Here is a 21,856-nt window from a genome sequence, read left to right on the forward strand (position 1 = left end):
TTAACACAGTACAGTATACTTAACACAGTACAGTATACTTAACACAGTACAGTATGCTTAACACAGTACAGTATTCTTAACACAGTACAGTATACTTAACACAGTACAGTATACTTAACACAGTACAGTATACTTAACACTGTACAGTATGCTTAACACAGTACAGTATTCTTAACACAGTACAGTATACTTAACACAGTAGTACAGTATTCTTAACACAGTACAGTATACTTAACACAGTACAGTATACTTAACACAGTACAGTATACTTAACACAGTACAGTATACTTAACACAGTATAGTATACTTAACACAGTATAGTATACTTAACACAGTAGTACAGTATTCTTAACATAGTACAGTATACTTAACACAGTACAGTATACTTAACACAGTACAGTATACTTAACACAGTACAGTATACTTAACACAGTACAGTATACTTAACACAGTACAGTATACTTAACACAGTACAGTATGCTTAACACAGTATAGTATACTTAACACAGTAGTATTCTTAACACAGTACAGTATACTTAACACAGTACAGTATGCTTAACACAGTACAGTATTCTTAACACAGTACAGTATACTTAACACAGTACAGTATACTTAACACAGTACAGTATACTTAACACAGTACAGTATTCTTAACACAGTACAGTATACTTAACACAGTACAGTATTCTTAACACAGTACAGTATACTTAACACAGTAGTACAGTATTCTTAACACAGTACAGTATACTTAAAACAGTACAGTATTCTTAACACAGTACAGTATACTTAAAACACAGTACAGTATATTCTTAACACAGTACAGTATACTTAAAACAGTACAGTATGCTTAACACAGTACAGTATGCTTAACACAGTACAGTATACTTAACACAGTACAGTATACTTAACACAGTACAGTATACTTAACACAGTAGTACAGTATACTTAGCACAGTACAGTATGCTTAACACAGTACAGTATACTTAACACAGTACAGTATACTTAACACAGTAGTACAGTATACTTAATGCAGTACAGTATACTTGACACAGTACAGTATACTTAACACAGTACAGTATACTTAACACAGTACAGTATTCTTAACACAGTACAGTATACTTAACACAGTAGTACAGTATTCTTAACACAGTACAGTATACTTAAAACAGTACAGTATACTTAACACAGTACAGTATGCTTAACACAGTAGTACAGTATACTTAACACAGTACAGTATTCTTAACACAGTACAGTATTCTTAACACAGTACAGTATTCTTAACACAGTAGTACAGTATTCTTAACACAGTACAGTATGCTTAACACAGTATAGTATGCTTAACACAGTATAGTATGTTTAACACAGTATAGTATACTTAACACAGTAGTACAGTATTCTTAACACAGTACAGTATACTTAACACAGTATAGTATACTTAACACAGTAGTACAGTATTCTTAACACAGTACAGTATTCTTAACACAGTACAGTATACTTAACACAGTAAAGAATACTTAACACAGTAGTACAGTATACTTAACACAGTAGTACAGTATTCTTAACACCGTACAGTATACTTAACACAGTACAGTATACTTAACACAGTAGTACAGTATTCTTAACACCGTACAGTATGCTTAACACAGTATAGTATACTTAACACAGTAGTACAGTATTCTTAACACAGTACAGTATACTTAACACAGTAGTACAGTATACTTAACACAGTATAGTATACTTAACACAGTACAGTATACTATATGCTTAACACAGTACAGTATGTTTTAACACAGTACAGTATACTTAACACAGTACAGCATTTAACACAGCACAGCATACTTAACACAGTACAGTATACTTAACACAGTACAGTATACTTAACACAGTACAGTATACTTAACACAGTACAGTATACTTAACACAGTAGTACAGTATACTTAACACAGTAGTACAGTACTAACACAGTAGTACAGTATGCTTAACACAGTACAGTATACTTAACACAGTACTTAACACAGTATAGTATAACACAGTACTTAACACAGTATAGTTATAGTATACTTAACACAGTACAGTATACTTAACACAGTACAGTATGCTTAACACAGTATAGTATACTTAACACAGTAGTACAGTATACTTAACACAGTAGTACAGTATACTTAACACAGTAGTAGAGTATTATTAACAGTACAGTATGCTTAACACAGTACAGTATACTTAACACAGTACAGTATGCTTAACACAGTATAGTATACTTAACACAGTATAGTATACTTAACACAGTACAGTATACTTAACACAGTACAGTATGCTTAACACAGTATAGTATACTTAACACAGTAGTACAGTATACTTAACACAGTACAGTATACTTAACACAGTACAGTATACTTAACACAGTACAGTATACTTAACACATTACAGTATTCTTAACACAGTAGTAGTGTTCTTAACACAGTACAGTATACTTAACACAGTACAGTATACTTAACACAGTACAGTATTCTTAACACAGTAGTACAGTATACTTAACACAGTACAGTATTCTTAACACAGTAGTACAGTATTCTTAACACAGTACAGTATACTTAACACAGTACAGTATACTTAACACAGTACAGTATTCTTAACACAGTAGTACAGTATTCTTAACACACTACAGTATACTTAACACAGTACAGTATTCTTAACACAGTAGTACAGTATTCTTAACACAGTACAGTATACTTAACACAGTACAGTATGCTTAACACAGTACAGTATACTTAACACAGTACAGTATGCTTAACACAGTATAGTATACTTAACACAGTATAGTATAAACACAGTACAGTATACTTAACACAGTACAGTATGCTTAACACAGTATAGTATACTTAACACAGTACAGTATACTTAACACAGTACAGTATGCTTAACACAGTATAGTATACTTAACACAGTATAGTATACTTAACACAGTACAGTATTCTTAACACAGTACAGTATTCTTAACACAGTACAGTATACTTAACACAGTACAGTATACTTAACACAGTACAGTATTCTTAACACAGTACAGTATACTTTACACAGTACAGTTTACTTTACACAGTACAGTATTCTTAACACAGTACAGTATTCTTAACACAGTACAGTATACTTTACACAGTACAGTATTCTTAACACAGTACAGTATACTTAACACAGTACAGTATACTTAACACAGTACAGTATACTTAACACAGTAGTACAGTATTCTTAACACAGTACAGTATAGTTAACACAGTACAGTATACTTTACACAGTACAGTATTCTTAACACAGTAGTACAGTATTCTTAACACAGTACAGTATACTTTACACAGTACAGTATATTTAACACAGTACATAACTGATAAAGATGATCTTGTATATAAAGTGAATATATATAATACTACTGTACAGTCAAGTTCAGACCCCCTAGACCTTCTGTATTTTTGTAGCAGCAAAATTATTAAAGTATCAGTGAACTCAAGGCTGTGTTAAATATTGTAGTACTCAAAGGTCATTAAGCACAAGCAATTTGGTGTGAGTCATTGTAGTGTTGTTCATTATTGTTTATTTCTGTTGAGAGAGACCCTTCATATATAAAACTGTACCTAATGACTTTTCTGCACTGCTGGTTATCTTGTCTACCTGTAGAAACACCTCGTCGTACTGACACTTCTCCACGTCTGAAGGGTAACTCTTAATTAGGTTAGATGTTGTTAAACCATTCACATCATCTGCTAATTTATTCAGACTTATGAAGAAATTGCTTGTTTCTCACAGGTGATCAATTGATGCATTGGTTCTGAAAGCAACATTGTCAGTTACTGGGAACTTGTGTCGTGTTATCAATTTAACAGCATATGTCTGGCCACGATCAAATGGATTCAAGCATGCTGTACATTTTTGCACCAAACACTAGTAGTTATTTGGGTGTGACATTGTGTATGTATTCTCTGTATGAAAATTTATGCCAAATATTGTTACTTGAATTATACCAAATTTTTCTAGGCATCTGGAGAGAAGGTGGACACGATGACTTCAAAAGATGCAGCCATGTTCCCAATTATTGCCTCGTGTGCACTCTTCGGCCTGTACATTGTCTTCACGGTAAGTTCTGTCGCGGTTCTTACTCTCTATTGTTAAGGTAATGTCCGAGTCAATGACGTAGTGTGTTTATTAATAGTGATGCTTTTCTCCTTAAGCAAATCAGCAGGAGAATTATCTACTAATTTCTGTCTCATACTCAAATATTTACTGTGCTACACATTCTCCTTACTTGCCATTATTACCTTTCCCTGTAACTGTGTGGCTAATTGCTTTATTATAATTTTCTCTGCCACCCTGAATATTGATGTCATTGGCCCTACCACGCCCCAGTACAGACTTAGGTGATAATTTTGCTTGTTTTCTAGACTCGCTGCATGACCTCAGACACTGTGTCCTCTCACTATATAAGAAAAAGATATGTACAATGTATGATGCCGACCAATAACCGTGTACCCACGCGATGGTTGGTTTACGATTGATGAGAACCAAACCCAGGGCCGTAGTGCTTGGGTTGGCCGTGTGGTGGCGTGTGGGTAGGCTTACAGGTGTAAAATATTGTTTCCTTATAAAATGTCACCGACTTGACGTAATAAAATATAGCTTGCATTGCTGGTATCCTTGTAAGACAGTGATTAATTTGAGTACTATATACTGTATAACCCACAGTACTGGAGATAAAAAAAAATTCCAACCAATGGATATTTGATGGATATCGTTGTTTTGATCACACTGTATATAGCAAGATGGCCTTAATTTACAGCCAGCGCTAAAACGGAATATCACATCGTGGGTTATCACATCTCCAGGTTTACTTGTAAACATCTTTTGTCAAAGTTGAGAAGCAGCATGAAAATACCCAAACCAGAGGGGCTCCTAGTACAGTACTGAATTTTTGCTAGAAAAGAAATGGAAGTAAGGTACACAGTACAGTGACAAGAGTTACCATGTAATGACTTTAAACTCAGAACATGACAAATCAAAGATTTCCTTGAGCTCCTCAGGTGAGAGATGTGAGCCAAGTGTGCAGCAGTTATTCCCCCTCTGGATCTCTTATGTTGAGGCACTGCAACATTTAACTGGATGGCCTGGAGTGTGGTGGCTTCAATGAGTGGAGTTTGTCTCATTCAAGACCTTGGTGTTTCATGCAGAATCTTTGAGTCTTTCACTAAAGTATTCATGGCTCAGGGTCCTCTCTACTCTGTCCACTTGTGGCTTTCTCTAAAGTTTGCTGCTCCAGCTACACTGTTGGAGAGGTAGTTAGAGGCACACATGTAATCCCACACTGTATATTTGCCATCTTCTCAGGGTAGCCTGATTTATGCAGGAATAGATCATGGAGCATTAATATTATCAACTGCAGTAATCCCCCTCAATAACTGTACAATATTGGATGTAACTAGCAGACTAGTGACCACGTGGTCAGCTGGAACTTAGTAGACTCAGTGTGGTTGATGATCTTCACAGGACAAAGCCAAACAACATAATAATCCTGGTGTACAACTATACAGTACTGTAAGTGCTCAGTTTACGTAAGTTAAAAGTAAGATTTCCTTTTAACCACATTTAATTTAAGAGTTATGAATATGACCTGTATACAGTATTTCATAAATGACTACATACTGTATTAACCCACCAGACAATTAGTTAATTAAGTACAGTACTCATTCACATATGAGCTGTGTGTTTTGGTGGTCGGGAATGATGTGTGTAATTTCTCTCATACTGTATTATTTATATATACGTGGGGGGGGGGCTCTCAATAAGGGGCCTGCTTGTATGTATTCTTCCAGTATTGGGAAGGCTTACTGTACATACTCTCTCTCTTTCATTTTACAGCAGCACTGTGATGTGTTCCTGTTTATATCAGATGTACAGGTAGTTCAAGACTGGTTAGTGTTGATTTGGTTAAGACACACAGCAATGGAGGCTTTGGCATTACTAAGTTACTTTGTAAGTGATTTATAACCTTATCCATATCAGATGGTTATGTAAGCCATTCAATCAGTTTGTAGAATCCTGTACTGTACCTCTAACACATTTCAAAGGAATTTTAAATTTGGCTATCAATCAGTAGAAGTCATTATTAAAAGAAAATGTCTAAATAAAGCTTATAAAATGGCAGGAACCTTAACTGATAAAAATAAATCTTATGAGTTAGTGCTGTTATCATTAAAAAAAAAAGCCTGTTTGTATTTGATAAAATTGTCCAGTGTGGCCACAGCAGACAAAGCAACTGCCCAGTTTACTGTTTTATGTACTACAGTACAGTATAGAATAATTATTGTTTTATAAATTAATGAGTTTTAAAATGTGAGGATTCATCTCTTGGAAGGATGACAGCTGTTGGTTCATTAGAAAAAGTTACCGTTCTTGCAGGTTAGGTTTGGTTAGGTTGACGTCACTTAGAGTACAAAAATTTCATTAGAGTTGTTTTTCAAATACTGTGGATCCTTATTTAATGCTTTTATTAGACCGATGAGATGTGCTTCTTGGTAAATATAAGTAGTATCTTTGGGATGGATTACAATCACTTTTTCACCACAAGACACCTCTTTTATAATTACTGTGTATTTAACTTGCCTATTTAATCAAGTGAAATAACCTGGAAGAAGGTCAAAGCTTCAGGTGATCCCAACACCCTTCTCATACTCTGATGTTTTAACCTCTTGAGTACAATATCTTAACCCCTTGATTACACTGTCTTAGGCTCTGGAGTATGATATCTTGACCCACTGAGTATGATCATCCTCAAAGGTTTAATGCACTACAGTCATGGTCAAAATTCCTGTTGTCTCAAGAGCTACTCCACAGACCCGAGAGCCAGACTTGTGAACCTGAAACAACCGTGGACAGATTGTTGCTTTGGGTTCACGAGTCTGGATCTCCGGGTTCGTGGAGCAAGAAAGACTATTGACCGTGGCTGTAGTAGTACCACTTAACTTTACCACCGCCAGATTAAGAAAATAAAATGTGTAGTTATTTAGTTATGTAGGCTATAACTTTTTAGATGACCTTGTCTAACCCAATACTTTATTCCTCACCTAACCAAAACTGACATACAATAATTTAACCTAATCTAAACTAACCTAAGTAAAACTGACATAACCTAACCTTACTCTCTAGTAAAAGGGCTAACAGAAGGTATATTTAAAGGCTATATAGTTCATGTCTTGTGTATGAATCATCCGTGTATTGTTGATTAGACCGGTTGATTATGGTGTTATTGAAGGGTAAGCTTGTGACGGTATTCTTGTGTAAACGTGTAATATTTTTAACCAACTTACAGCGTCGACCCCTGGATCAGTCTTGACAGATTACTTACGCGAGATTTACCTCTTTCTTGTAAAACAGCTGCAGTAAAACCTAATACAGTATAGTATGGATAAGAATTCCTTTGTTAGGGGGAAACAAAATTGTGGTGTTTAGTCATTGATATTTTATATATATATATATATATATTTTTAGTATACAGTAATGCTTTTGTCATTCTCTTCCGGGGAGTTTCCTGCACCTTTTTATACGTAGAATTTAGTTTTATTTATTTTCATTATTCTGTACAGTGAGGAAATCTTTCACTTATCACTCTTCTCCCTCATGACACACAGTATGTCTCTGTCCACCTCACACATCTACTGCTACAGTTCATGAGACGGAGCAGTGAGAGAAGAAGGGATCCTAACACACTTGCTCTGTTTCTTTACATGGGATTTTTTTTTTAACAAACGATACTGTTAACGTTTGTCTCTGTGTTGTCAGTTTTACCAGATAAGTTAACTTTTGTGTCTGTGTTTTCAGTTTTACCAGATAAGTTAACTTTTGTGTCTGTGTTTTCAGTTTTACCAGATAAGTTAACTTTTGTCTCTGTTGTCAGTTTTACCAGATAAGTTAACTTTTGTGTCTGTGTTTTCAGTTTTACCAGATAAGTTAACTTTTGTCTCTGTGTCTTGCAGGTTTTCTCCAAGGAATACATCAATCTGCTCCTTTCATCATACTTCTTCGTCTTGGGGGTACTCGCCCTGTCTCACGTGTTTGGGTAAGTTGTATGGCAGGAAGACTGAATAAACTGACTTGAAATGTGGGTCAGCTATTGAGGTCAAATGTGTTGGATGCTTCTTAGTGTTTGTTATGGGAAGGTTGTATACATACTGTAGTGAATATCTAAGTGGGTCCCATAGGGTGTAAGGACTGCCTGTTAGGAACAGTGTGGATACAGAACACTGTAATATATTAACCTTTGGTACACAAGGAGGCCGTACAGTACAGACACATTCACTCCCCCAAGTTGTAAACTGGGAGTGCCTGGGGATCAACCTGGAACAGGAGGTGAGCGCTGTATCCACCTGACCGCCGCACTCCATATACTGTACAGTAGTACAGAGTTATATAAACCTACAGTATACAGTAGTACTAAGTTATATACAGAATACAGTAGTACTAAGCTGTGTACAGTATACAGTAGTACTAGGTTGGTTACAGTATATAATAGTACTAAGCTGTATACAGTATACAGTAGTACTAAGTTGTTTACTGTATATAATAGTACTAAGCTGTATACAGTAGTAGTTGGTTGTTTACAGTATATAATAGTACTAAGCTGTACACAGTAGTTCTAGGTTGTATACACAGTACCAGGTTGTAAATGGTGTAAAAGGCTGAAAAAAATTTAAAATGTTTGTAAATGGGTTTCTTGTGCCCTGGGTAACACAAGTCATAAATTAAATACAGTACTGTATATAATTTATTAAATCAGCCCTCTATCTCCCTTATTTAGTTGAGGTGTACTGTATAAGAATCCACTTTACCTGTATTGCACTGTTGTGTGTGTGAATGACTTAAATGATGTTAAAAGGTTCTCACACAGGATTTATTTTTTCCATTTTCCAGTACTGTACTAGATTGTGTTTGTCTAGCAGTCAGAAATCATTACAGGTGTGTCAGTTATTGTGTAGTAGTCAGAAATCACTACAGAACAGCCTGTGATCCATTCCTGCCGCTGCTTACCACAGCACACCTAGGTACTGGTGTGCTTGTGACCCTAATACCATAGCAAAAGAAGTCCTATGACCTTGCAGTGACCTACTATGACCAGCTTCAGGGAAATCCATATTAGACTTGGCACCAAAGCTGGCCACATTATTATCTGCTTGATGATGGCGCTTCTCAGGGCACTACCCCGGAGTTCAGGATCCTGTACTATCAAGCGGAAGCACCAGCTTGTGAAATGCTTACCTGGTACCGTCTGTACTGTACAGGCAGTGTGCCAGCCCAGACCAGGGGAGGAGTACAGCTCTGGTGTCCTAGATGCCATTATGCAGGAGCAGCTGCCAAGGCACGGTCACAACTTCCTGAAGTAATCAAAGACTACCCGCCAACATGTTAATTCCCTGCCATCCGTTGTTTCAGTTCATGTCCTTATTTTCAGTTGTTAACCCATATGAGTAATAAGAACCAACAGGAGTTGATCTTTTCCTACATATTGTATTTGTTTTGACTGGAAAAATTGCCCAGTACTGTTTCCATTTTAGAGATGAATCAATATCAATAATGTTTTGTCATCACATTGCAGCCCAGTTATCTCCGGCCTCGTGCCAGCATCGGTACCCTTTGAGACATACCACCTGCACTTAATGAAAGGCGATAAGGACAAAAAAGACTACATCATAAATTATGGCTTCTCGTCATACGACCTGGTGTGCATGGGGGTGTGTGCTCTGCTGGGGGTCTGGTACTTGTTGAAGAAGGTCAGTACTGTATGCTCTTTATGCTTTTAGTTAAGTGATGGTTTATTATGTACAGTACACAAGATCTTGACTAATAATTGATATGGAATTCACTTTGGGATTGACGATTGATTTTTTGACACACGTACACATCCCTCTGTCTTTTCCATACCCATTACTCACCCAACCACCCATTACTCACCCAAACCACCGACCCTTCACTCAGGTCATGTTACCTGTTGATACAGTAATGTGTGGCTGTACTATACTGTTATCTTGTTAATATATGGACTTAAATAAGGCCACTCCCCTCCTGCAGCACTGGATAGCAAACAACCTTCTGGGTCTTGCCTTTGCCATCAACGGCGTGGAGCTCCTACACCTGAACAACATCCAAACGGGGGCATTACTCCTCGTTGGTCTCTTCGTGTATGACGTCTTCTGGGTGTTTGGAACCAACGTGATGGTCACCGTCGCCAAGTCCTTCGAAGCTCCCATCAAACGTGAGTGGTGGTGTATAGGCTTAACAGCAATACCTTACCAGTCAAAACAACAATGTTAATATGTATTTTTTTTGTTTGTTTATTTATGGAACAAGAGAAGTGAAGTACCTGTATAGTAAGGGATATTACTCTTTATTCACGTCAACTACACACACACACACACACACACACACACACACACACACACACACACACACACATGTAGATGAATTATAATGTTTTGAAGGTTGGAAATATGGATGTATGGGGGGGTGACCAGAAATAATTGTGCTGGGTGATTCCTTCTTTCTTCTCTCCTTTTATCTCTTCTCTTCATTTTTCTCCTCTCCTCTCTCTTTATCTCTTCTCTCTCCTTTATCTCTTCTATTCTCTCCCTTTATTTCTTCTCTACTCTCCCTTTGTCTCTTCTATTCTCTCCCTTTTATTTCTCTCCTCCTCTCCCTTTATCTCTTCCTTTCTCCCTTTTATCTCTTCTCTTCTCTCCCTTTTATCTCTTCTCTCCTTATCTCTTCTATTCTCTCCCTTTATTTCTTCTCTACTCTCCCTATCTCTTCTATTCTCTCCCTTTGGCCTAGCCTCTACTCTCCTTTATCTGCCTATTCTCTCCCCTTTATTTCTCCCTCTCCTCTCCTTTATCTCTTCTCTTCTCTCCCTTTTGTCTTCCTCCTCTTCTCTCCCTTTGTCTCTTCTCTTCTCTTCTCTCCCTTTATCTCTTCTCTCCCTTTATCTCTTCTATTCTCTCCCTTTATTTCTTCTCTACTCTCCCTTTATCTCTTCTATTCTCTCCCTTTATTTCTCCATTCCTCTCCCTTTATCTCTTCTCTTCTCTCCCTTTATCTCTTCTCTCCCTTTATCTCTTCTATTCTCTCCCTTTATTTCTCCATTCCTCTCCCTTTATCTCTTCTCTTCTCTCCCTTTATCTCTTCTCTCCCTTTATTTCTTCTCTACTCTCCCTTTATCTCTTCTATTCTCTCCCTTTATTTCTTCTCTACTCTCCCTTTATCTCTTCTATTCTCTCCCTTTATTTCTCCATTTCCTCTACTTTATCTCTTCTTTTCTCTCCCTTTATCTCTTCTCTCCTTTATCTCTTCTATTCTCTCCCTTTATTTCTCCATTCCTCTCCCTTTATCTCTTCTCTTCTCCTTCTCCTCTTCTCTCCTTTATTTCTTCTACTCTTCCTTGTCTCTTCTATTCTCTCCTTTATTTCTTCTCTACTCTCCTTTATCTCTTCTATTCTCTCCTTTGTTTCTTCTCTACTCTCCCTTTATCTCTTCTATTCTCTCCCTTTATTTCTTCTCTCTCCCTTTATTTCTTCTCTACTCTCCCTTCCATCTCTTCTATTCTCTCTTTATTTCTCTCTCCCTTTATCTCTTCCTATTCCTCCTTTATCTCTTCTCTACTCTCCCTTTGCTCTGTTCTATTCTCTCCTTTATTTTCTTCTCTACTCTCCCTTTATTTCTTCTCTCCTCTCCCTTTATCTTCCTATTCTCTCCCTTTTGTTCTCTACTCTCCTTTATCTCTTCTATTCTCTCCCTTTATCTCTTCTATTCTCTCCCTTTATTTCTTCTCTACTCTCCCTTTATTTCTTCTCTACTCTCCCTTTATCTCTTCTATTCTCTCCCTTTATTTCTCTACTCTCCCTTTATCTCTTCTATTCTCTCCCTTTATTTCTTCTCTACTCTCCCTTTATTTCTTCTCTACTCTCCCTTTATCTCTTCTATTCTCTCCCTTTATCTCTTCTATTCTCTCCCTTTATTTCTTCTCTACTCTCCCTTTATCTCTTCTATTCTCTCCCTTTATCTCTTCTCTACTCTCCCTTTATCTCTTCTATTCTCTCCCTTTTTCTCTTCTATTCTCTCCCTTTATCTCTTCTATTCTCTCCCTTTATCTCTTCTATTCTCTCCCTTTATTTCTTCTCTACTCTCCCTTTATTTCTTCTCTACTCTCCCTTTATCTCTTCTATTCTCCCCTTTATCTCTTCCTATTCTCCCTTTATTTCTTCTCTACTCTCCTTTATCTCTTCCTATTCTCTCCCTTTATCTCTTCTCTACTCTCCTTTATCTCTTCTATTCCTCTCCCTTTTTTCTCCTTCTATTCTCTCCTTCTATCTCCTTCTTCCTCTCCTTCTATCTCTTCTATTCTCTCCCTTTATTTCTTCTCTACTCTCCCTTTATTTATTTCTCTCCTTTTATCTCTTCTCTTCTCCTCCCTTTATCTCTTCTCTTCTCCACTTTATCTCTTCTACCCTCTCTTCTATTCTCTCCTTTATTTCTTCCTCCCTCCTCTCCTTTATCTCTTCTATTCTCTCCTTTATTTCTTCTCTCTCTCCCTTTATCTCTTCTATGCTCTCCCTTTATCTCTTCTATGCTCTCCCTTTACCTATTCTATTCTCTCCCTTTATCTCTACTCTCCCTTTATCTCTCCTCTCCTCTCTCTTTATCTCTTCTCTACTCTCCCTTTATCTCTTCTCTACTCTCCCTTTATCTCTTCTCTCCTCTCCCTTTATCTCTTCTATTCTCTCCCTTTATCTCTTCTATTCTCTCCCTTTATCTCTTCTCTCCCTTTATCTCTCAACATTGTACAAGTTATGTCTTGCTGGTTGTTTGACTCCAGCTTGAGGGTGATGACTGTAGTGCCCTCCTCTGTGTCTTCCTCCCTACAGTGGTGTTCCCCCAGGACCTCTTGGAGAAGGGAATGGAGGCCGACAACTTTGCCATGCTGGGGCTGGGCGACATAGTCATCCCAGGCATCTTTATTGCCCTTCTGCTCCGCTTTGATCATAGGTCAGTGTCTGGAGGTAGATGGTAAGTGAGGATGGTAGATGGTGAGTGAGGATGGTAGGTATTAAGGATGGTAGATGGTGAGTTAGGATGGTAGGTATTAAGGATGGTAGATGGTGAGTTAGGACGGTAGATACACTGTACCCTCGTTAATGTGGATTTTGGCTTAATTTGAATGTTTTTTAAAAGCTGAATTAAACGTTTTTATTTCAGAATGAATGCGAAATAACCAAGTGGTTCCGATAAGTTGCCCTGGCTGCAACACTACATATTCCTTTTTACAATTACTGTGTACATATAAATATTTTTTTAATGTAATGTAATATAGCAATAAATATATGTAACATGAGTTTACATTGTGAGGTGACCTGATGGTAAGTAGCTCGATGGTGTTCCGAAAGTGTATTGGTCACTGATAAATTAAGTAAAAACCCATATTGTGGAGAAAAAAATATTTAATCTTGGAGGTGATATACTAGGATATACTAGAATTTAATTTTAAATGCTCATAATGTGTGTCTAATGTGTGGGTGTGTGTGTGTATGTGTGTGTGTGTGTGTATATCTTATTTTTAATTAATTTAAATAATATTTTCTTCAGCTTAAACCGAGGATCCAACACCTACTTCAAGGTTACGTTTGCTGCCTACTTTGCTGGACTCATGATGACAATCTTCATTATGCATGTGTTCAAGCACGCCCAGCCAGCCCTTCTCTACTTAGTGCCAGCTTGTCTGTCTGCACCAGTTCTTTTGGCACTCATGAAGGGTGACTTTAAGGAACTATTACAGTAAGTCCTTTTGATTTACACCTTTTTGGTAGTCTGATGCTTCTTGTAGTGGGTCCATAACTTTTAATTATTATTATCTTGAACCTGAGTTTCTTAATGGAGGGTATGTATCATTACCACCACAGGAGTTAAATGTATACAAGGGGTAGTATGTATCACTACTATTAGCGTAGCATTTGTTTAACATGTACTACTGCACCGGGACAAGTATCACCACCACTCACTCCACAGGTACGAGGATCACCCTAGTATAGATGAGAAGGAGGAGGGCGAGACAACACAAGATAAAAAGTCAGCAAAGAAGGACAAGTGAGAATATGGGGACGGAAACCAAGGCAACCAACGGTGCGTCTGTGTGAGTGCGAGTGAGTGCGTTCCTCCCCGACCCGTATGTGCCCTCGCCACTGTCCATCGGTGACAGGGACGAGGATTATTATACCTGGCATGAGAGACCATTTGTAGGTTTTGCTGCCAAATGTTTATTTTTTTATAAGTAGGTTTCTGCCTAGTGAAGTAATCATATTTTTTTTCTTCATTTTTATAAGTAGATTTCTGCCCTGTATACAGAAATTTCCCATCTTTGTGTATAGAAGTTAAGCATTGCAGACAATTTTGTTAAAAGAATAATGCAGCATTACTGTATGTACTGTGTTTTGTTATCGACGAGATTTTCATAGTGTACGTTTCATGGCACAGTGTCGTGTAGTCCGACTGTTGGCCGTGTTCTTTACTGGAGGAGGTTAACCGATTCTATTGCCAGCCTTTTATAAAAAAAGTGTTTAATAACAGACAAGATCTGATTCGTTCAAGGAGAGAAGCAATGCTGAATGATAATTTATCTCCTTTTGTCTTTGGGTAAAGTCACCGTTGAAAGTGACCCTTAAATTAGATATATTTTTGTATTCTGAGTTTTTATGTACCCAGTGAATACATCCTCCATCACACATTTTTTTATCATAGGTTTCTTACATATGTTTCAGGAAGTGTACTGTACTTAGTTATGTTTACCTTTGTCGCTGCTCTCGGTAATTGTGACTTCTTATGAGGTTTTTTTTTATACCTTAGTTATGGTGTTGATTGTATTGATGTTGCATCTTTATAAGTGAGTGACCATGCTCCTGTACTGTGTGGGTGACCATGCTCCTGTACTACATGAATGACAATGCTCCTGTACTACATGAGTGACCATGCTCCTGTACGACATGAGTGACCATGCTCCTGTACCACATGAGTGACCATGCTCCTGTACTACATGAGTGACCATGCTCCTGTACTCGGTGAGTGACCATGCTCCTGTACTCAGTGAGTGACTGTGCACCTGTACTCAGTGAGTGATTGTACTCCTGTACTCAGTGAGTGACTGTACTCCTGTACTTAGTGAGTGACTGTACTCAGTGTACAATACAATACTTGAAAAAGATTGAATGAGAGAAACATACACTTGAAGGCCAGAACGACACACAGGGACCTGGTGTGAACCATACTGAAATAACTTAAATTAATTTGATTTATTCAGGTAAATTTCAGCTTTCCATTTGTAAAGTACTTTATATAAGCTCATAATCTTTTATTAGATTATATAAAAATGACTGCAAATTTGGACCAATAAAACTTGAAATGGAAATTTCCTTTGTTCAAAACAAATACAGGTACATTATAATATAGTTATTTCATTCATTTGAAGATAAATGAAGAAAAACAAGTTTAAGCCCCCAAAAAATTATATTTAAAATCTTGTAATTTGAAGTGTTAATGATATATTAGTGTGATAGTTGTAAGACTCGTGCGGTTACTGAGTGTACAGACTAGTTTGTGCTTTTATGAAAGGATTAGAAAAAACACATCAAGTTGAGATTCAGGAGTTACTTGTGATGAAGGTCTTGCAAATTGTTGTATGATTAATGTATAATATCATAATTATTCTGATGAGTTGAGTTTAGCTCTTCACCATTATGTCAAGGAACTATTGTCATTTAAATCATTAATGATGAGAATTGTGTTAATTTATTATTCATCCTGGTTTAGAACTGGCAGTATTATATTACAAGGATTTGCATACTTTTTGTTTTAACATGTCCAGTGTATTGTCTGTAAGAGTGAAAATAATGTAGTTATACATTTTGAATTACTGTACAAGACTTCATTATATTACATGAAACAAAACAGGTGATGTAATGCTTTTAAACACCACCAGTGAGAGAGCATTGAAATTGTTTCTTGAGTCCACACATGAATGTAGGCATAAGTAAAGTGGTACAGTATTTGTGATCTCTGGTGTTATGTTGTAACTGGGAGGGAAAGTAACACAACTTGCATAGTATGTCTGAAGTTAGTGGCTTTTATTTCATCTTTTCATTCAACAAGCATTTCAGTACATTATGGTTTGTTTATTGCCAGTACTGTACTGAGCACCAGCTAGAGGCAGGCTCATGGTTGTACTGTACTGTAATTAATAGCTGAACAACTACCATTCATTTATCATGCTGGATGTACAGTATAGTAATCATTCACAGAAATAACTGTTTTTTTATTCAATGCAGCCAATTTGTATATACACTACTACTGTAATTGTTTTGAGTGGAGGATGAGGTGAAGGCTGGTGAATGAGGTTGTATGGTAAGTGAGTGAGCTGACGGCTGCCATCAGGTAGGTGTAAGTGTAAAAGCATACACGTAAAAGGTCAAGAAGAAACATAAAATGAGTTTTATTTACCGTTACCAGTTATCCCAAGTTACACAAGTTGTACAGTACGGTACTTGCATGTTACATTACGTCCATTACTTAGCCACAGTAAAATAAATCTGAAACCCGTCTTAATGTTCAAAAAACTGAAAAACTGCACTTGGATTGACTTGTGTATATAGTTAGGCCTATTTACGACAGTATAGGACTATACAGTAGTATTAATGTACTACTTAGTCTGACAATTAAGGTTATGAAGTCCTGTTACGGGCGCCGGTACTTACAGTAAATGCTGGCATATAAGACACGCCCTTATTTTACAAGGATATTTTGTGGGAAATTTTTTTTTAGTACGTTTCAACATACAATTATTAAAAGTGATTTTAAATTGGTTTTGTTGGGGAAAACAAAATTTTGTGCATGTACATATAATATATACTGGAATCAAGTAGGAAATCATACATAGTAACATTATACTAACCCAACTCTACCTCTGATCAGAGCAGCTGTGTGGCTTGTTTATATTTTGGTCGAGAGAATTACCGACAGGATGTGAAACTTCTCTTTGGCTGTGATGGTTTGTGTTGCTGCATTATGCCACCAGGGTGTAGCCCCATTGCTATTGTTTTGGCATCATCGACTCATTGCTAATGGCTGACTGGTGGCTGAACTTTGTAAAAAAAATGTAATCTTTTTAGGGACATTTTTCATTTAGATAAAAAAAATGTTTCTTAAAGGTAATAGAGGTCATTCAGTAATGTAAGACATGTATCTGGTGTGGGTTGTGTGTGCTGGAGAAGGAGGCATTATTTATGTCTTCGGCAAATTTGCCATAAGTTTGTGATAATTTGGCTTTTTCGGTATTTTATTAGGAATATTAAGTACAGGTACACCACCGATTTTCCGAGAACTGATGGTCCAGCACCTTCTTTAGTCTGGACAAAATTATGAGAGGGCACTTAACTTCCCTCCCAGCCAGGGTGAAGGTAGTCTTAGGCTTTAAGTTTTTATCTTATGAAATATAGCTGACTAGACTTAGCAGAATGTAAAATACATTGCTAGAATCCTTGTAAGATAATGATTAATTTGAGTATAAACATCTTATAGATTGCACGAGATAAAAAGTTTAGTCTAGTGTAGTACAATTGAGTACGTTTTGTGTACCATACAGTAATATTGCTCAAAATTATGGCTTTTTCACATTCAGTTTACATTTAATATTTGTTTAATTTAAGTTTCTAGCAGTCCATGGTACTGTACAGTATACTGTATAATAAATGAAAATAATATTTTACAATTTTGGGGCGTGTACAGTATGTAGAATGTTGCTGGATTTTCAGTTCCATTAAGAACTAAACTTCTATTAACGACAGCCTTACAAGACAGTGCTTTGTTGTGCGCATCAGCTGATCGGCTAGCCCGCCAATACAGTGAGTTCTGCTATAACGCGTGTCTTGACAACGGGAATTGGCTCTAACGCGATTCATGAATAGAGGAACGATATTTGTATAACGCGAACGCTTGTTTGCTGTAATGCGATTTTTGCTCACTATTTCTCCAATTTTGTGGTATTGTAGTGGACGAATCCCCTACAACTGCGTATCCGCATTCCAATGCGACAGTATCCTAGCAACCAAACGAGCGGCCCAGGGGGGGGCGTCACCAGCTGCTACCGTATCCTAGCAATGGAGTCGAGAAACCTGCGAGTTCCCACGGGTTTACTTCCGGCCGCTGTGTATATAAGCTCTGTCTCTCCATTGAGATTCATTCTGGCCTCGGTTCCTGAACACGCAACACCACCTCCTCCGCCGCTGCCTGGTGGCCCTCGCTTCTCCTCCGCCTGCCTGGCGGTCCTCGCTCACGCCGGCGAGCATGGCGACCCACCAGCTGTCCTTCACTGAGCGTCCTCACCAACCAGCTCTCTTATTTTACTCTACGTTCCTGAACACTCAACACCACCTCCAAGCAAGCTCCTCGCTGTCCAGCTCTCATTCAACCTGGAGGCCAGCAACAGGCAACATCTCCTCTAACGAAGCTCCTGCACATCTACCTCCTTCAGCACGCTACTCACCGAACGTGTCTACTGAGCAGCTCCTCACCACACGGCATCTCCAGCACCAGACTGTCTTTCATATAATTTATATTATATAAGAAAACCACCTTAGAGTTTCCATCCATCCATCCTGAGTGCTAGACAACATAATATAACGTATCCCTACAGTATTAACTGTGAATATGGTAAAGAAGAATCTCCAAGAAGCATTCTGGTGATCGCATTCCCAGTGATGATCGTAAAAGAAAGGCTATAACCCTTGAAGAGAAGCTCGATGTTATCAACTTCAAAATCACCCTTCTCCCCAATCAAGTTAAATTCATATTTTTCCAAGGTAAAGTGTTACATTTACATTATGATTTCATTATTAGATATGAATGTAACATTTATTTAGACTGTGCTATCCTTTGTGTTAGGCTAACTACTAAATTTTTTTCGATTTCGAGTAGTAATCTGCACCTAACCCTATTTTCTCCATAAGCCCTGTTATTTCTATTTCGTGAATTTCTATAACACGATGTTTTACAAGAACACAACTATCGTGTTATAGCAGAACTGACTGTACTGTAATTGGTTTGATGTTTACATTTGTTTCCAGTGGAGTAAATATCAAGAAAGTTGTGCTCTTGAATATTTTTGCATTTTTTATATTAAAATTATTGTTTATTCTAATTTAGTTAACATATTGATAATATATACAGTACAGGGAACAGTTATTGTGTTCCCTTCAGCTGATTGAATCGCCCACCAACGCTTCTCAGTTTAACTTTGTTTACAGTGGAGTGAACATCGAGTTTGTTGGTCTCTTGAATATTTTTGTATTTTTACATTAACATTATTAGTCATTCTGAAATTAGTTAACATATTGATAATATACAGTGCAGAAATTATTATGAAACATAAGAAGGCATTAGAACCATTGCACTCTGTAAAGAATATGGCATGTCAACATCGACCGCCTCTACAATCACCTGTTTGATATGTAAACAAAGCTGCCGGGAATACGACATACACACCTCAAAGTAAGTTAAAATAGAGTATTCTAGTGGTTTTTATTAGTTATTGTACAGTTTATATTTAATGTTTTGTTAATTCTATTACTGGTATACAGTACTTTGTATGTATACTTTTTCTGTGAGTTGGAACCAATTACCCAGTATCCCATTGTAATAATAGATTCAGTTAAAACGAAATTTTTAGTTAACCGCCTCTGTGGAACCAATTGTGTTCGTTAATCGAGGGACCACTGTGTGTGTGTGTAATGGACAGTACTGTATTGTGTTGGGCATAGTGAAATATTTTTTAGGCATGTTACCCTCAACTTGTGTTATTAAGATATTTTGTGTAATTGTGTGTGAGCAGAGCTGGTACTTCAGACATTAAAATTTTTATGTTTGTGTATAGGTACAGTGTTTTGGCAGCTTAATTTGGGAGTTGTTTAATATTGTGTTAGGTTTGTAGTTCCTTGGAGTATGGAGTTATGTCAGTCACTGGATGTCCTTGGGAGTAGGAGGACAACTCGGCAAAGAAATCAGACATTTTTACACATTACACATCATTTTTACTTTTACTTTACTTTTATCCTCTTCGCCCATAGGTGGCTACCGAAATTCGGTAGTGGTGACAACACAGACAGTGCCTGGAGATGCGTTGAGGAAGTCACGATCGTGATAATGTCTTGTGGGGTTTTTGGGATGTTTGGTTCACACTCAGGATGGGATGGAGGAAGGAAACTCACAATGTGCTCTCTGTATACATGTTGTATTGGATGTACAATGCAGCTTGGTGCTGGGAAGGCAGCATGGTTACAAGCGTGATGTAGAGAGAGCTGGTTGGTGAGGATGCTCAGAGGACAGCCTGTGGGTCGCCATGCTCGCCGGCGGGAGCGAGGACCGCCAGGCAGGCGGAGGAGGAGGTGTTGCTGGCTGGTTGGTGTAGGTAGAAAGAGAGGGAGGTCACCACGAGGTCAGGTCTTATATAGCGAAGGTAGGCGTGGCTTATAGTTGACCTCCGTCATGTAAGGCGGCGCTGGTTGACCTAGACCACGAGGCATACACTGGGGAATTCGCGGGGTCGGCTACTCAACGACAAGCGTTTGTAGGGGAGGAATCCACTACAGTCTTAAATACTCATAACTATACGTCTGGCAGCAATACAGACCACACTTACTTTACTTTTACTTTTACTTTTATCCTCTTCGCCACTGATCGGCTTGTTAGCCGCTTGGGCGATCGGTCACGTCTCTTTTCATTTATATTCTTCACCAAAAGATCGGCTCGCTAGCCGCCCGGGCGATCGGTCACGTCTCTGTCAAGCACTGTTGGCAAATACTGGGCATGCAGTTACTTGGCACATGATTATTTCACTATGTTAAAGTATGAACACTGATATTCACAAAATCGACTAAGTTAAACTGACTTAAAATGGCGGCGGGAAACAATCGTGTACATACCTGGAGATGCGTTGAGGAAGTCACGAGCGTGTGATTCACCTACGCTTACATACCAGAAAGACTAATCTCACCAACAATAGAAATTTTATTCAACTCGGTCGTTGTACACTCAACTATGAACGCCAGTGTCACGGGTCAGGTGAATTTCTTATGTCTATTGTTATAATCTAATCAGAGATTGAGTTTGTTAGGAAAAAGTGAAATGACGTTAAACACGCACTAACAACTCTCCTTACAGGAAACCAAAGACCACAGCCAAGGAATTCTTCCTGGAGAGAGCCGTTAGGTTTTGGAGATTTTGAGCTTGACAGAATCTTTTCAGGAGACTAATGACTTCTTAAATAGACAACTGACACTAACTAAACTACAAAAATCCGATTCTCTGATGTTTGGGCATCAAAATAATATAACTTCGGTGGCACTTGGAAGCTCTTGGCTATCCCCAAGGACGGTATAAGGATATGCCACTCGTACTGACAAGTTTTACCAACAATAAAGACAGTTGAACCTTTAAACGTTACTCACAGTGGATCTTGAATGTTCCAATTGTAATCAGACATATTTAAGTTGCCTCAACATGCAATTTCAAATTCTGTCATTATTCGAAGGAATAACGAAGTCTCGGGTACACTCTAGGTTAAAGAGAAAACGGAGTTACTCAGGCGTCCTGAAGCGATGAGAAAACGGACTCCTCAGACGGGGGACTCATATAAAGAAAGCATAGCTACATGTTTTGTGGGCTATTGAATGTAATATGAATCGTCTGATTTTACGTTAACTGACGTGTACGACCGTATTCATAACACCGTACCCTT

At 37.8% G+C, this 21,856-nt stretch overlaps 1 protein-coding gene across 1 annotated transcript in view; it reads left to right on the forward strand.

Annotated features, from left to right (window-relative positions):
- LOC121875607 (minor histocompatibility antigen H13-like) overlaps nt 1-16,552 on the forward strand; it is a 28,419-nt gene extending 11,867 nt beyond the window's left edge. Inside the window, exons 2-8 of the mRNA XM_042380189.1 lie at nt 4,024-4,122; nt 8,013-8,095; nt 9,629-9,803; nt 10,102-10,285; nt 12,948-13,068; nt 13,666-13,854; nt 14,086-16,552. Coding sequence (XP_042236123.1) covers nt 4,024-4,122; nt 8,013-8,095; nt 9,629-9,803; nt 10,102-10,285; nt 12,948-13,068; nt 13,666-13,854; nt 14,086-14,167 — 933 coding nt within the window. The 3' untranslated portion in view covers nt 14,168-16,552. The remainder of the gene's footprint in view (nt 1-4,023; nt 4,123-8,012; nt 8,096-9,628; nt 9,804-10,101; nt 10,286-12,947; nt 13,069-13,665; nt 13,855-14,085) is intronic.
- Nucleotides 16,553-21,856: the final 5,304 nt, after the last annotated feature.

This window comes from Homarus americanus, unplaced genomic scaffold (assembly GCF_018991925.1).
Source record: "Homarus americanus isolate GMGI-L3 unplaced genomic scaffold, GMGI_Hamer_2.0 scaffold22250, whole genome shotgun sequence".
Lineage (NCBI taxonomy): Eukaryota > Metazoa > Arthropoda > Malacostraca > Decapoda > Nephropidae > Homarus > Homarus americanus.